The following is a 14113-nucleotide window of genomic DNA, read 5'->3' on the forward strand; positions in this document are numbered from 1 at the left end:
ACAATACACACATATATGAGAGAGAACAATGAGAGAATTACCTTATGCTGTTAGCATGCATCAGTCCAGAAGTGGGATAATAACAGTTGGCTTCTTCTTAATCTATCTCTATGCTTACTTATTAAAATGCTTGGTAATTTCATTTTACAATTGAAAAAAAATCAAGGAAAGAAAGAAAAACTGAATTCATCCTCTCCCTTCCATAGAAGTCTTTCTTCTTCCATCTGGGTATCATTGTTAAGACTACCCTTCTCCTTTTCCTCACGTCCAATCAGTCATCTAGCCCGGCTGCCTCTGTTCCCCAAATCTTTTCTCTTCACACTACCTACCGTCACTCATCATGGCTTGCCAGGACTACTGTAGTAGCTCCCTAACTGGCATTCTATAATCCACTCTTGCTCCCCACACACCTACATTTTCTACTTCAGGTCGGAAAGATATCTTTAAGACATTCTGAGCACCTTCTTTCTAAACCTTGACAAAGCCATCAAAATCCCACATGAGCTAAACTCATTTACCTCTCTAGGATCATGGTGGCCCCTGTTCTCCCTCAGAATTTCCAGCTGTAACAGCCTTCTCTTAGCTTCTCAAATGGAGCAAGATACTTCCCATTTCACCTTCTAGGTCATCACTCTGTCCTCACCCCTCTGTCCAGTTCGCAACTATTCATCCCTCAGGTCTCAACTATGATAAAATGCAATTCATGGAAGTCTCCCAGACAGGGTCCCCTCTCATATCTTCTCATTGGATATTGTATTTTTCCTTCATAATACTTACTAATATTTTTATTTTCATGTTTGTTTAAAGAATCTTGCACCTTTTGCACTAGAGTGTAAGCTCCATGATGACCTGGAATTGAATGCCCCATTCCTAGCACAGTGCCTAACATACAGGAAGCATTCAATAAATATTTGTTGAATAAATAAGTCTATAATTCTAATTTATGTGTTTTTCCCATTAAATTTTTTTTATTAAAATATATGTGTTGGTAGAAAAAAGTAGAGGAAGATTTAAACAACAAAAATATACAGAGGCACGCATTCAGATCACTGTTGCTATAATTTGACATTTTAAATATGCCTTCCATGTCATTCATACTACTCCAGTCAAAAATAAGTAGTTTATAGCTGCTGTTATTGTTGATCTTGTGACAGACATTTCTCATTTTTCCTGTTTAACTTTGATCTGAGATGTCTGAATTGAAAATAAAAATTGTATTCTCAAAATCCTGAGCTGTAAATTATTACAAGGACATACTTGAAAATGAGATATGAAACTCTAAGACACATACACACATACATAAAGAATCAGCAGTTACAAAATGGTAGCTTGCTTACATGCAACCTGCATAAAACATAAATCTGAGGCATTTCCTAAAAATACTAGCCATTTGGGCATGATGCCCATCAGTGTATACAACCCATCAGCATCTCTCCCTGGCTGTGTTGAAGGTAGAAAATCTTAGGGGAAGCAGGAACATGATTTGGTCTACAACATGACTTATCCAGAGATGGTCTGGGATTGGGAGGCCCCATGCTCTTGAATTGCAGAGAAGAAGAGCACCCAAAGTGCATTTGGGTGAGAGCATATTACAATATAACATCTTGGTTTAGATCCCCCTCCCATCACACCTCCCCACAACCTACAGGATATTAGAGATGCTGTAATTGGGACGAAAAATTGCCTCTATAGCACCAGCTCATATTATTCTATCCATATGCTCTATTGTTCTAAATTCTTGATTTTTCTGGTAGCTTTCACACCCAGAGAAAAAACAGGATTATTTACTGCCTACCAGAGCCCCATATGTTTGTTTCATTCAATACCTAGGCCAGGGAATCCATCTAATCAAAGATCCTCAGTGGCCTCTGGAGTTGTTCTCTACTCTCAAGCTAACAATACTCAAGGCAGATTTGGCCTTGAACTTCAGTAGCATTGACATGTAAGATTTTGCTCTCTACTTCCTCCAAGCTAACTGTACCAGACAGTTACCTGGCTCTACAGAAATAATAAGAGACATAGTCCTTGTGTTTCTGGAATCTGGCATTCTGCCATAGATATTATTCTAATTTTACTAGGTCACTTGTACATTGGTACCATGTTATTTGAATGGGTTTTTATGTGCCTTTTGAATAAATGTAATAGTTACATGGTTTTATATGTATTTATTTAAAATGTCCTCTGGTGAAGTGATGAGGGTTGTGGAATGGGGATGCCAATCTGCCTGGTCATTTCAAGAATTTGGGGATGTCAGAACATGTCCTTTTTCTCTTGTGGGAAATGATGAACGGAACTTTGAAACCTATAGTCAGACAAGTGGGAAGACTCAAGCTATTCCATTTGACTTGGAGAAGGTATTCTCTGAAGAAAGGGGATGTACCTGGACATGGATAGATTGAACCACAGGAGATGGTTCATAAGGAGGAAGAGACTGGAAGTTAGCATTTAAATTTTATTTCTGAATCTTCTGGGCTTAGAAGGGTTGCCTTTAGTGTCTCTAAGGAAGTCTTCACTTTCTAAGCCAAGGTTGGGTTTAACTCACTATTTGGAAAGACTTTGAATGTTTAATTTTTGGAAAGACCTTCTGTCCTTTCTAGTCCGTGGATATTAAAATGAAGTTATGATTTGATACTTGAAAGAAAAATAGATTATTTTGCTAGCAAATTGGTTTTCTTGGATCAACAGTTTGGAGAAGGGAACACGAGAATTGGTTGCTGGGAGGCACAGCATCAATCTCCAACCGCTGAGACTGATTTTCTGCAAATTGCACAGAGTGTGGCGATGTAAGATAACACAACGATGCATTTTCAATGTGGATCTTTAAAAACAATATCAAATGTAAAATCCTCCCGTTCTGGGCCTCCACAGATAACACTTTTTCCCCCACCTAGACTGTTTCGAGAGGCTCTGGATCTGATGGCTTTAGCAGTTGACAGAGCCTATCAAATTTTTATTAAAATCCCCAGAGCTGGAGACAATGAAGAGCAGTTTGTTGGATTGTGAGCAGATTTTCCTTAAGGGGAAGAATATTCCCAGCATTGTTGCTTCGTTTTGCAAACAATCTTACAGAGTGGGAGCAGCTGTTTGTAAATTATTTTTGTGATGGAGAGGGAAATCTTCTACCTTTTATTCTTTGCAGCCTCAAGTGGGCATGCAAAAATACATACAAACACACTTACATAATCTTCCCAACCTTACTCCTTAGTCTCTATTCCTTCCTTCCTTCCCTCCCTTCCAATTCCCTTTTTGATTTGTGCCAAGAGGGGAGAAGGTTTTTAATGCCTGAGCTTCTGCCTCCAGATGACATCAAGACAACTCTAGGGGAGGGCGCCTGGGTGGTACAGCGGTTAAGCGTCTGCCTTCGGCTCGGGGCGTGATCCCGGCGTTCTGGGTTCGAGCCCCACATCAGGCTCCTCCGCTGGGAGCCTGCTTCTTCCTCTCCCACTCCCCCTGCTTGTGTTCCCTCTCTCGCTGGCTGTCTCTATCTCTGTTGAATAAATAAATAAAATCTTAAAAAAAAAAAAAAAGACAACTCTAGGGGAAAAGACCAAGTCCAGTACAGGGACCACAGGACGATTCCTTGGCCTTTGAGGATTCCTGGGATGAGGGAGTGAACTGTGGACTCTTCTAGTTTAGAATGCGGAGGAGGAGTGTTTGAATTGCTTGCTGCTCCCATCTTCCCACCAGTGGCCGCTTCAGCAGAATCCAGGCTGCACAGCTGGGAGCTGGCTTGCTGAGGTCCAGGACTCAAGTGCAGACATTACATAAGTCAATGCCAATTTAAAAGGGAAGATTATTTTAACCTTGGAGCATCCCTTTATATGTCTCAATACATGGTCCATCATTTAATCTCCAAGAAAGCTTCACTCATGTTCCTCTCTCTCTCTCTCTCTCCTTATATGCTATAGCCAGACAGTCAGGCATGCAATGAATTGCAAAATGAAACCACCTCGGTATCCAAAAACAGATGGGGGTGGGTGGGAAAAGTCCCTGCCAAGTGAAAACACGCATCTCTCTCATCACGGCACATTTGCCCCTTTCTTTTGTGAAGTTGAGGATGAAGATAAAGTGGTTATTATCCAGAAACACTAGTCAGTTTAGGTACTGAGGAGGTGGGCCCTACCTCTTCCATCTATTCTGGTGGGGGTTCATTAAACAGCTCTAACTACTCTCAGAGTGAAACAAATAAGTCTTTGGGAAGTTACCTTCCATTAATTCCCAGATGGGTCTAAAATCTTTTCATGTCAAGTGGTTGCAATGCATTGTTTGAGGAACAAAATCTATGGTCTCTCCTCTCTAACCAGTTAAGCTCCAGCTCCAAAGCCACATTTTGAGCACAGGTGGACTAAGTCCCTGGGAGCTTCGGTCCTCTAATGGCAGTAAGGATACAGTGCTGGAGTTATTTTGGGCAAGACAGTAGCTAAGCTCAAAGTCCTGGTTTACTACTAGAAAGACTCTCCACTTGCCTGCTCTGTTTGGCCCCCATTTTTTTTTTTAAATATAAACTTAAAGTTAAAAAATTTACATTCTCAACTTTAGACTAAAATACAAATGCTTCATATGTCTTCATTTAAGGGAAAACTGACTCATTGGCAAGATAAACTATATATAGAAGTAGTGTTGGGAGACCTGTAAAGACACAAGCTTTAAAAGTTTTGCAAGGGATAGCAACTATTTAAGTAGCTGAGTAGCAACTTGGTAAATTTTATACCAAAGGTGATCGTAATAGCGTAATAGAGTGTTCTCTTTAAGTTTTCTAGCTGACACTGTGACATCAGAGCCAACTCATTCTCATTATTTTGAAGCATTTATGATAAATCCTATTTTGTGACAGTGGATGCCATTGCAGAAAAAGCATTGTACTTTAACTGATTAATTTTAGATATGCTTCACTTTTTTTTTTTCACTTGTGCCAAGCCCTAATGTTTTGAAAAAGCTGGTATAGATCTATTCAGAAAAATGTTTAATAGAGAATCATAAAATGCACCCCAAACATTCTTCCTAATAGAATACTCCCTAGAAAATCTAAGTAAATGAGAAAATTTAAGACAGGATCACTTAGGAAGTGCTACAAGCTCTACACACTTTCCATAGTCTTTATATTGAATTTAATCTGATCAAAGAAGAACTGGGATTTTTCAAACTAATTAGCTCATCATTTAGTAAACACTTTTCTGAACACCTGCTATCTTCAGTGCCTTTGCTGGCACATAGCATCTCTTTGGGATTTCTAAACAGAGAGGAATGACAGTAGTCAGAGGACTTTATTAAAAGGAAAAGCAAGAACATAGAGGAAACATGTAAAGAGGAGTGTCTCTGAACTTCTTTTGTGTAGGAGCACAGTTATTTACCAGCAATGTATCAACAACAAGCTATCGTGTATAGAAAGGATCCTAGTCGGTGGACACAATGCCTCATGCTAAGGGATCAGACCTCAAATACTTGTCATTAAATGATGGGTCAATCAATGGTCTCACTTAGTCTTTGGGTCTTACTTCACTGCCAACACCCATTTTCTTTTCCTCTGTTGTATTTCCTTGAAAAGCAGAGCAAAACTTTACTCTTGCCTTTTTGCCGTTGAGGCACTCCTATGTCAGTATTCCATCTATCCCAATTACAAGTTTAAAACCTTGGGGAAGTGGCCCCTCCCTGAAAGGTGGGGGACCCCCAGTCTTGACCTAGGGTTTGTGAAGGTTTGCTTGAGGTCTAGCATTGGTTCTGGTAAGAAATCTATCACCTACTGTGCTACTCGAGCTTCAAGGCAGCAAATAATCTATGTCTGCCCTCCGAGAAACTGGATTTATGACAGCATCAACAGTGAAGCACGATGGTTTGCATTAATTTTCTGCATGAAGTTTTGTAAACTTTGAAGTAATTTTTTTTAATTTATAAAAATAAAATGCTGGTTTTGTGAAAAGATGCTGAGCAAAATATGTTTTTTTGAAACATACTTTCAGTGAGGAAAGATATTAAGTATATGCGACCATGTTTCAGAGCCTGAGCAGTTAGGAATTAATAAGTTTTTTTTTCCAAAAATATGATTACATAAAATGTCTGTGTATATAAGACATGAAAAAGAGAAGCCATACCTTGTTATAATATCCAAGAGTCTGTTGTACTCCTTGTATTCCAGGAGGCCCCTGTATTAGAAATAAATCAAAGAGAAAGATATAAACATTTACCAAAACAACATGAATTTAATAATGTATCTAAGAATTCTTGAAATCTTACAGTTAGGAAAAAGGAAGCATATGTTTAGCCAAATATTCTAATTAATAGAGAATTACAGGAGCAATAACTTATCAGGTTGCTAAAGGTATTTCTAGGTTAAATCCTGCATGAATCCAAAGAGAGGTCCTAAGTGGGAACGTGTAACATTTTACCAGAAGGTCAGCCATCAGCATATTCTTTATTAAAAAATATTGTACCTGTACAACTCCTCCAGGGAAGAGGTTGTAGGTTCAGTTTATTTTCGACACTTCTCACAGGACTTTGATCAATATGTTATAGAAATGTGTGCCCATGTATTATTAACTGAGAAAATATGGGAAAAATATTTTTTCTGTTCCTTTATTCTTTTGAATTGGTTGAGTGAAAATGGCCGCACATGGAATTTCAGGCCAGAAAAAGATGTCTGTTCAAAAACTTCATATTAAGACATTCAGATGTTCGCAGTCTTCAGTTGACATGGAGTGTTCACTAAGCACTATGCTGAGCTTAGGGTAGACAGCGAAGAAGACGTTTGTCTGTTCCTAAAACTTCCAGATAGAGAAGAAGAGAGGAGTTTCTGAGTTTTCAGGGATTACATTTTGGGGAGAGGGCCGTAAGAAAATACAAAGCTTAGCATTATTTTAAATCAAGTAGTTCAAGCCAAGAGAGAGTCAGCAATGTCAGAAAAGAGACCGCATATTTCATCTAGACCTCGAAAACCCCTCAGAGGAGAGAAAATTTTACACAGGCAAAGTTCTTTACATTTTACCTCAGAAGATAACACGAAGAAAGACTATATGATTGAGCAAATCAAACTTCACTGTTATACAAAAATTAGTTTCTTTACAAGGGAATAAAAATTTTGAAAAGTGAGGAAAATTTAAGGAACAATTACTAGCTGTCCTCACTGATATGAGAAACACCTTAAGTATACTGAAAAAATTAGTGTCGGTTAACATTTATGACTGGTGTTTCTTATGAACAGCTTGTGTCTGAAGGTCTTTTCTAATATGAAACCTTTGCATTGTGCCACTAAATGCAGAGGACACAATGATGTAATGATGGATGTCTGGAAGCAGTTTGATATAACTCTTGAGAAAATAATAGGCCTCACGAGTAACGGAGCTGAGTATGATTGGAAAGACAAACGATGCTGTTACCTTGCTGAAATAAAAACAGAGCTAATGTCAGAAAAGAATTCTCATGGCACTATATTTTTTTCCCGTTCTTTTTCTATCAGCCAGCATTGTGTATTCTAGGTCAGTGAGATGAAGTAATGAGGAAAGCAATCATTGGGTTGGGAGTTGTCACGAAAAGTTTCTAGCCAAGAAGATGCAAATTAAAAACTCATTCTTGAAAATCAGGAAGCACGAGATTCCTCACACATTGATCTTTCTGCAGCTATACAATGTGGCAAGGAGAAATTTTCGGTATCATATTGTAGTAGCATCAACAGGTGGCTTATGAATATATGCATAGTAGGCATTTGGTGAATGGTGAACGTGTGTTGATAATAAGGCCAATGAGATCAAAGAATAGTGATGTGGTGGATAAATTTAGCTTCATACACATTCATCCTCATTGAAAGTATTAATAATTAGGGCTCCCAAATATAGCAGGATAATACAGTCTCTCAAACAGTGCCAGAAGAATCAATTAAATAAGAATAGAAAACATTTATAGCGTACTTACTGTGTGCCAGGCATTCTACCAGTGATTTTGTGTGGATTAACTCATTTAATCCCTAAGTGACATTGAGCAGTAAATACCATCATTATTTCCTATTCAAAGATATAGGAAATGAGGGTTAGAAATTGTTAACTGGGGGCGCCTGGGTGGCACAGTGGTTAAGCGTCTGCCTTCGGCTCAGGGCGTGATCCCGGAGTTATGGGATCGAGCCCCACATCAGGGTCCTCTGCTAGGAGCCTGCTTCTTCCTCTCCCACTCCCCCTGCTTGTGTTCCCTCTCTCGCTGGCTGTCTCTATCTCTGTCAAATAAATAAATAAAATCTTAAAAAAAAAAAAAAAAGAAATTGTTAACTGGCCCAAGGTCACACCATTGGTAAGTGGCAGGGCTAACATTTAACATAGGCAGCCTGGACCCAAACTCAGTTCTCATCTACTCTCCTATCTTAACTTAAAAGCACACTCACAGTCTAAAGTAATTTTGTAATCATTTTTTTTTTATGTTGACTGTGCCCTAGAGAATATTGGGTGATTACTCTTCCATGTTCTACTTAACATACTGAAATTGAAAAAAAAATCAACAGAACTTTTCTTAGCACTTCTTATGAGCCAGCACTGTGACTGGTACAGGAGGGAAGATGTGAGCTCTTTGTCTTTAGATGTAGTCTCACTACATGGATGAAGGAGGCCCCTTGAACTATTCTTTTCATCTCCCATCTATCTTCATACATTCTTACAACCCATGATAGGGATATTATGCCTAAATATTCCCCCAAATTCCACCCACAGCTACACTCAAAATGCATCTTATCTTTGTTTGCAGAGGTTGGGAGAGCAGGTGGTCAGAGAACATAAAAGGTGGGAGCCTTTGAGGGAACTCTGGAAGGCAGTATGGAAAAATAAACAGGAGAGCAAACAGTGTGGTAGGGGTTACATGGCACAGAACAGGTAGCACGTGGATGGATGAGAATAGTAAAAATAATGGGAGGGAAAAATTGGGTGAGAATTAGGCCTGATCTTCTACAGACTGGTTATCTGCTCCCAGTGTATAGCTGTATTACATAAACCCAGAACACATTCCTCATTCAGGATCCTGATCTTGCTGTTGAGCGTACCCCTGGGGGTAGGGCAGGAGGGCTCAGTGCTGCTTCTCCTTCTAAAATCAATAGCAGAAGCACAGCTCAATGAACAGAGTCCTGGCCAATAGAAAGTTTGAACAGTATGATTCAGATTAATAGCCTATAAAAGTTACTTCCCCATTTTTATATGCTCTATTCTTGCCATAAATTGTCGTATCCACAAAATATTGCTCCAAATGGGGTCGATCTGAAGTTTTAGGCTCTACTACCTAATCTACCGATGAGCATTTATGATGACATTTTCTTTCTTGTTCTTTTAGTCAGTAGGATACTCTGGGTATCACAGATCCTAGGTTTAATGTAACAGAGATTTACAGCTAACTGTCTACCCTGAAGGCAGTCCTTTACACAAATTCTCCCCGAGGGCTAAAGAAACCGTGCAGTGACTGAAAGAAGACGCCAGTGGAGAGTCCTCGGGCAGTTTACCTCTGCCCTGACTGCAGCCTACCTGGCGACGGCTCCCCGGGTTGTTCTGAAACTGGCAAAATAAACCACCTCAATCAAGGTGGGAAGAGTGAGGGTAAGAGAAACACTATGCATATAAATGTCCAGAGCAACTCTCTCTTGACTGTTAGAAGACCAACACAAACCCTGGGGTCTTAGAATTGGCTGTCCTAGAGCCCCATCCCCAAGAGATGTGCTATTTTCCTCTTTTCTATTCTGGTACAATGCATGGCTGGAAAAGATCCAATGAGTCATTTGTTTCCAAGTTTAGTAAGAGCTGTCAGTCTTACGGGCTATCAATCAACTCTGAGGAAGGAGAAGTTAAAGACTTGTGCTAAGTGACAGGTCTCCTGGCGCCACATGCTGTTAGTAGATGCTCTAGGACACTTGAGAGGTCACTTTCTCTAAGGTCTGCATTTATGAAGACTCATCAAGGAGTTGCTTAGATGACCAAGGCCCAGTGGAGAATGAAGGCTAGCCATGGAGACCATGTCAGCTTCGGTTAATGCTCTCAGACACTCCACTAGGAAAGCAGTTGAAGGATTATGGAAAGAAAAAAATGTCCCAATATCTTTCTCATGATAGTGACCTATACATAGCTACACAGAAATTATGGCTATACAATGTCTATCTTTAATGCATCTCTTCTCCATTCTACCTGTATTGGGTTGGGAGACATAGGACATTTTGGTTAATGTGATGAGTCACAATTACAGAGCAGCTTTAAAATGCTCATGAACTCCAGGGAGACACACTTGTTCAGATCCCAACTGGGCTCCTATGTGATTACCTGGGAGGTCTATAAACCTGGTACGGGTAGAGATCCTGGTGGTGTTTCCTACTGCAAAGAACCATACCTGGTGTGATGAAGTGAATTAATGCTACGTTCAATTTAGGAGCATATTCTCTCAGCAATAGTTTATAGCACTTAAAGTTTTTCTGGTTTGTTTGTTTTTACTAAAATCTTGCTAGAGGTGGGAAACACAGAAGTATCGTGATGTCTGACACCAGCGTCATCAAAGGCATAGTGTGAAAATAATGAGCTGTTTGCATTATCACCACCTGAGTAGATTTCCATTTCGGCTACAGATTCCCCAAGTTTAAAAGATGGCCAGAGTTCTGTGTTAAAAACCACACTCTTCAGACCTGGTCTTGGCTCTAGTTTTTTTTTTTTTTTTTTTTTTTTTTTCAGCTCATGCAGTACACAGAGCTCAAAGAACCCTAATTATGCCTTTTTTTTTTTTTTTTCCTTTCCCTGGTCTTTGGTGTAAGCTCTCTATGCAAGTCAGGGCTAAGACCTTTTGATTCAGCTTTATCACCCCCTCATATTCTGAATCAAAATCTCCATGGCTCCGCAGTTACTCTGCCTCCTCTCCCATCCTCCCTCCTGAGCCACTTCCCGTTTTTTCCTTTTCTCTAAAAGCATCCTTTAGTTCTTCATCACTGCTGACTAATCCTTCTTGAGCCATCTGGGTGCCCCTTATCTCCATGCCCCATAGCTGTTCAATCTCTTATTAGGGGCTCCTTTCAGGATTCACAAATACATATTTTCAGGTTTTATAACAACTGCCTTCTGGCCCTGTGGGTTTCCAATTAATTTCAGTTACAACCTTCGAAATACCAAAGCCTCTGTGAGGAAAGCTGTTCTAATCAACGATCTTCAAAAACATGTTAAAAAATAGCTTTGCAATAAGAACAGATAGAAAGCCTGTTATTGGAAAGTCATTTGGACTAATTTTCAAGAAATATTTTCAGTTTCTAATAGCTGGTGGAAAAGACAGAGAACTGTAATTATTTTTCCCTTGGTATTAAAAAAAAATATCATCAGGAAGCCTAAACTCATTCATAGGAATGGTAAGACAAAGCATATTTCAATATATAGTAATTGCTGGAAAAGCGAATGTTTTCTCTTATATATTTACATCTATAATATTATGTAAAACTTAGTATATATCAAGCACATTTACACTGATTATGGGGGCTTGTGTACATCTGCTTTCCTGTTGGAATGAAACAAGGAGTTTCAGTCTTTTTATCTCATCATAACTCAGGATGTGGTACATAGTAGCCCTCCTGTCTTCACCAAGGTTTGCTGAATTCAATAGAATTATTATTTCTCCAAGAATAGATGTGAGGGGAAAGCCAACTTCTTGCTTGTTGGTTTTGGTTTCAGTTAGCAATGGTAGCGAACCTAGCAGAAGTCTTGCTGCTTCCAAACTCATAGAAGATAGGGCCAACAGATTTAGATTAATCTAAGAATCTGGCTAAATAATTAAAAACAAAGCTGCAGTGAGCTCCAGTTAAGTAGAAAAGAGCTTATGGATGGATTTTTGAACAGAATTACAACATAGAAAGTTGTATCCTAACTCTGAGAGAAAGATCAATAATATTCTTTAGATAGAAAATATTTGAGAAATAAATTCCTCTTTCTTTTAAACACAGGAGCTCTTATTTATCTTAAATATTTGCTCTAAATGAAAGTTTTTTTCATTGTCTCTTGGGATTTAATTATGTAAGTTACACAGTTATAATTTTATAGTGGATTATTTTTCTGAGAATGCGTCTGCTATAAATTTTTAGTGACTAATAAGATATCAACACTCCTACACCCCCACTCCTTGAAATGTCTGAAAACTTTCAAACTGCACAATAATGATTTCTGAAGCCAGGAGAAGATTCACTGAGTGTTTCTACTATGTTTACATTTCAACATAGGTTCCTCAAGCTCTCCTTTTTGGGATTACAAGGGGAATGTGGCCAGATTGTATGTAGTGGGTAAAATTTAAGGTTCCTGGAAAGGAGCTCTTATTTCTGAGAATATCTCACCCACTTTCTGGTTTATTCCTAAAACTTCATAGAGAAAGTGTGATTTATTTGTTTGGGTTTTATCACCAGCTCAAATGCAAATGTTCCTGGGAGATGTAATACTAACGTTTCATATTTATACAACTCTGGGTAATTCTAAATTTGTTTTCATATTTTTCTTGGATGGCAGGGTGATGTGATTACAAAACATGTTATCTTATGTGATTCTTATAATAACTGAAGAGGGTATAGGATATTATTATATTCTTCATCTAACATGCAAAAGTGGAGAGATTTTCCCCTAAATCACACAATAAGCAAATGGTAGAACCATGTCTAAGAGTTGTTCCATTCTAATATATTCTTATGAATCATTTATTATATTTCCTGAGAGCAAACTGAATGGGACAGAGAAGGGGAAGAGGGAAGGGGATGGTACTTGGGGAGTAGGGACAGGCGAAGACAGCATCAAAAGAGGAAGGGGTACAGAAAAAGGAGGATGAAGACCCTGGAGGCTGGTTCTTTGCTTACACCACCATCAACCCAGGGCTTGCTTTCTGGAACCAGTTTCTGGGGAATGGAGTTACTTCTTTTGTGCTAAGTCTTAAGATTAACTTTGGTTGTGAGAGGTGAGGACTCAGTGAGAATAAGCTCAGGGAAAACTCAGGTTTCAAGTAAATCGGGACATATTTCATTTATTTGGCCAACACACAAAGATGCAATCATGAAACCAAAAGTGTCCTCATCCTTAAATAGATGTTTCCATCCACACTGAAAATTGATCTACTGTGTTTTTTTGGATGACTAATATGTCAATGAATATACTTAGGTTAACATTCTTAGATGAAGTTTACTCTGTAAAGACTTGAACAGGGAAAAACAGGGTAGGAGCGAAGCAGATAGAAGAAAAAGTTACATGAGAATGATAATGTACGAAGTGGGCAAAGTCTCAACACTTTTGCTTCAGAAATGGCAGGCCCTGGATGAAATCCAGGGAAAGAAAGATGAAAATAATAAGCAGATGGCAGAGAATGATAAAATAAGATAATGATAATAATATTAATAAATAAAAATAGTTAGGCTTTGAAACTAGTAATCGTGTGGCAGGGACATATATTATTGCATTTCACTCTTACAACAATCCAGTGAGGTAGGCATTATCCTTATTTTACATATAACAAAAAGTTATCTTACCTATCCACAAGGTCACACACCTAGTGGATAAGAGTCAGATTCCAACCCAAGTCATACTGACCTCATAGCTTTGATATTTTAACACTTTCCTTTATCTGTTTCACAGTGAGAGGGAGGCCAGATAGGAAAATAAAATGTCAATTATATTAAAGCTGGTTGTAAGGATCAAGTAGGGAATTCAATGATAAAAGATCACAGAATGCCTTAATGAGATACAGAATCAGTAAGGGCCAAGCAGAGAGAGCTCTGAGACACAGTGTAGATACACATCTTCAAAGACTTGGATGACAAGACGAGATCAAGAGGAAAGTGACCAGAATGGAAGAAGGGTAAGGAGAAGAGAGAGGAACCACATACAGACACAAGAAATGTTAAAATCATGGAGGGCTTAGATTAGTGAGAGATCAAGAGAGGGAGATTTCTGAAGGAAGAAAGCAAGCAAGCAATGGTAATCAGAATCTTAAGTAACTTTTGAAATTCAAATGACACCAAATGAGTCCTAGTATTTATGGGATGATAGAAGAAAAGGAGAAGTAAAAATGGTCATAGTTGGTGGGAAAAGATGAGCTAACCAAGAGAGTTATATTGCTTGGAGATGATTTTGATAGGCTGAAATTCTATGAGCATGAAATTGCG

The 14113-nt window shown here is 38.7% G+C and overlaps 1 protein-coding gene across 2 annotated transcripts in view; it reads right to left on the reverse strand.

The window, feature by feature from the left end:
- COL19A1 (collagen type XIX alpha 1 chain) overlaps positions 1-14113 on the reverse strand; it is a 286447-nt gene that overhangs the window by 69717 nt on the left and 202617 nt on the right. For both annotated transcript variants that reach the window (XM_087856904.1, XM_087856903.1), the window contains exon 18: positions 6090-6140. In XM_087856904.1, the coding sequence (XP_087713030.1) occupies positions 6090-6140 (51 nt within the window). The remainder of the gene's footprint in view (positions 1-6089; positions 6141-14113) is intronic.

The sequence above is a fragment of the Ursus americanus genome, chromosome 29 (genome assembly GCF_024610735.1).
Source record: "Ursus americanus isolate L20-20 chromosome 29, mUrsAme1.1.p, whole genome shotgun sequence".
Taxonomy (NCBI): Eukaryota; Metazoa; Chordata; class Mammalia; order Carnivora; family Ursidae; genus Ursus; species Ursus americanus.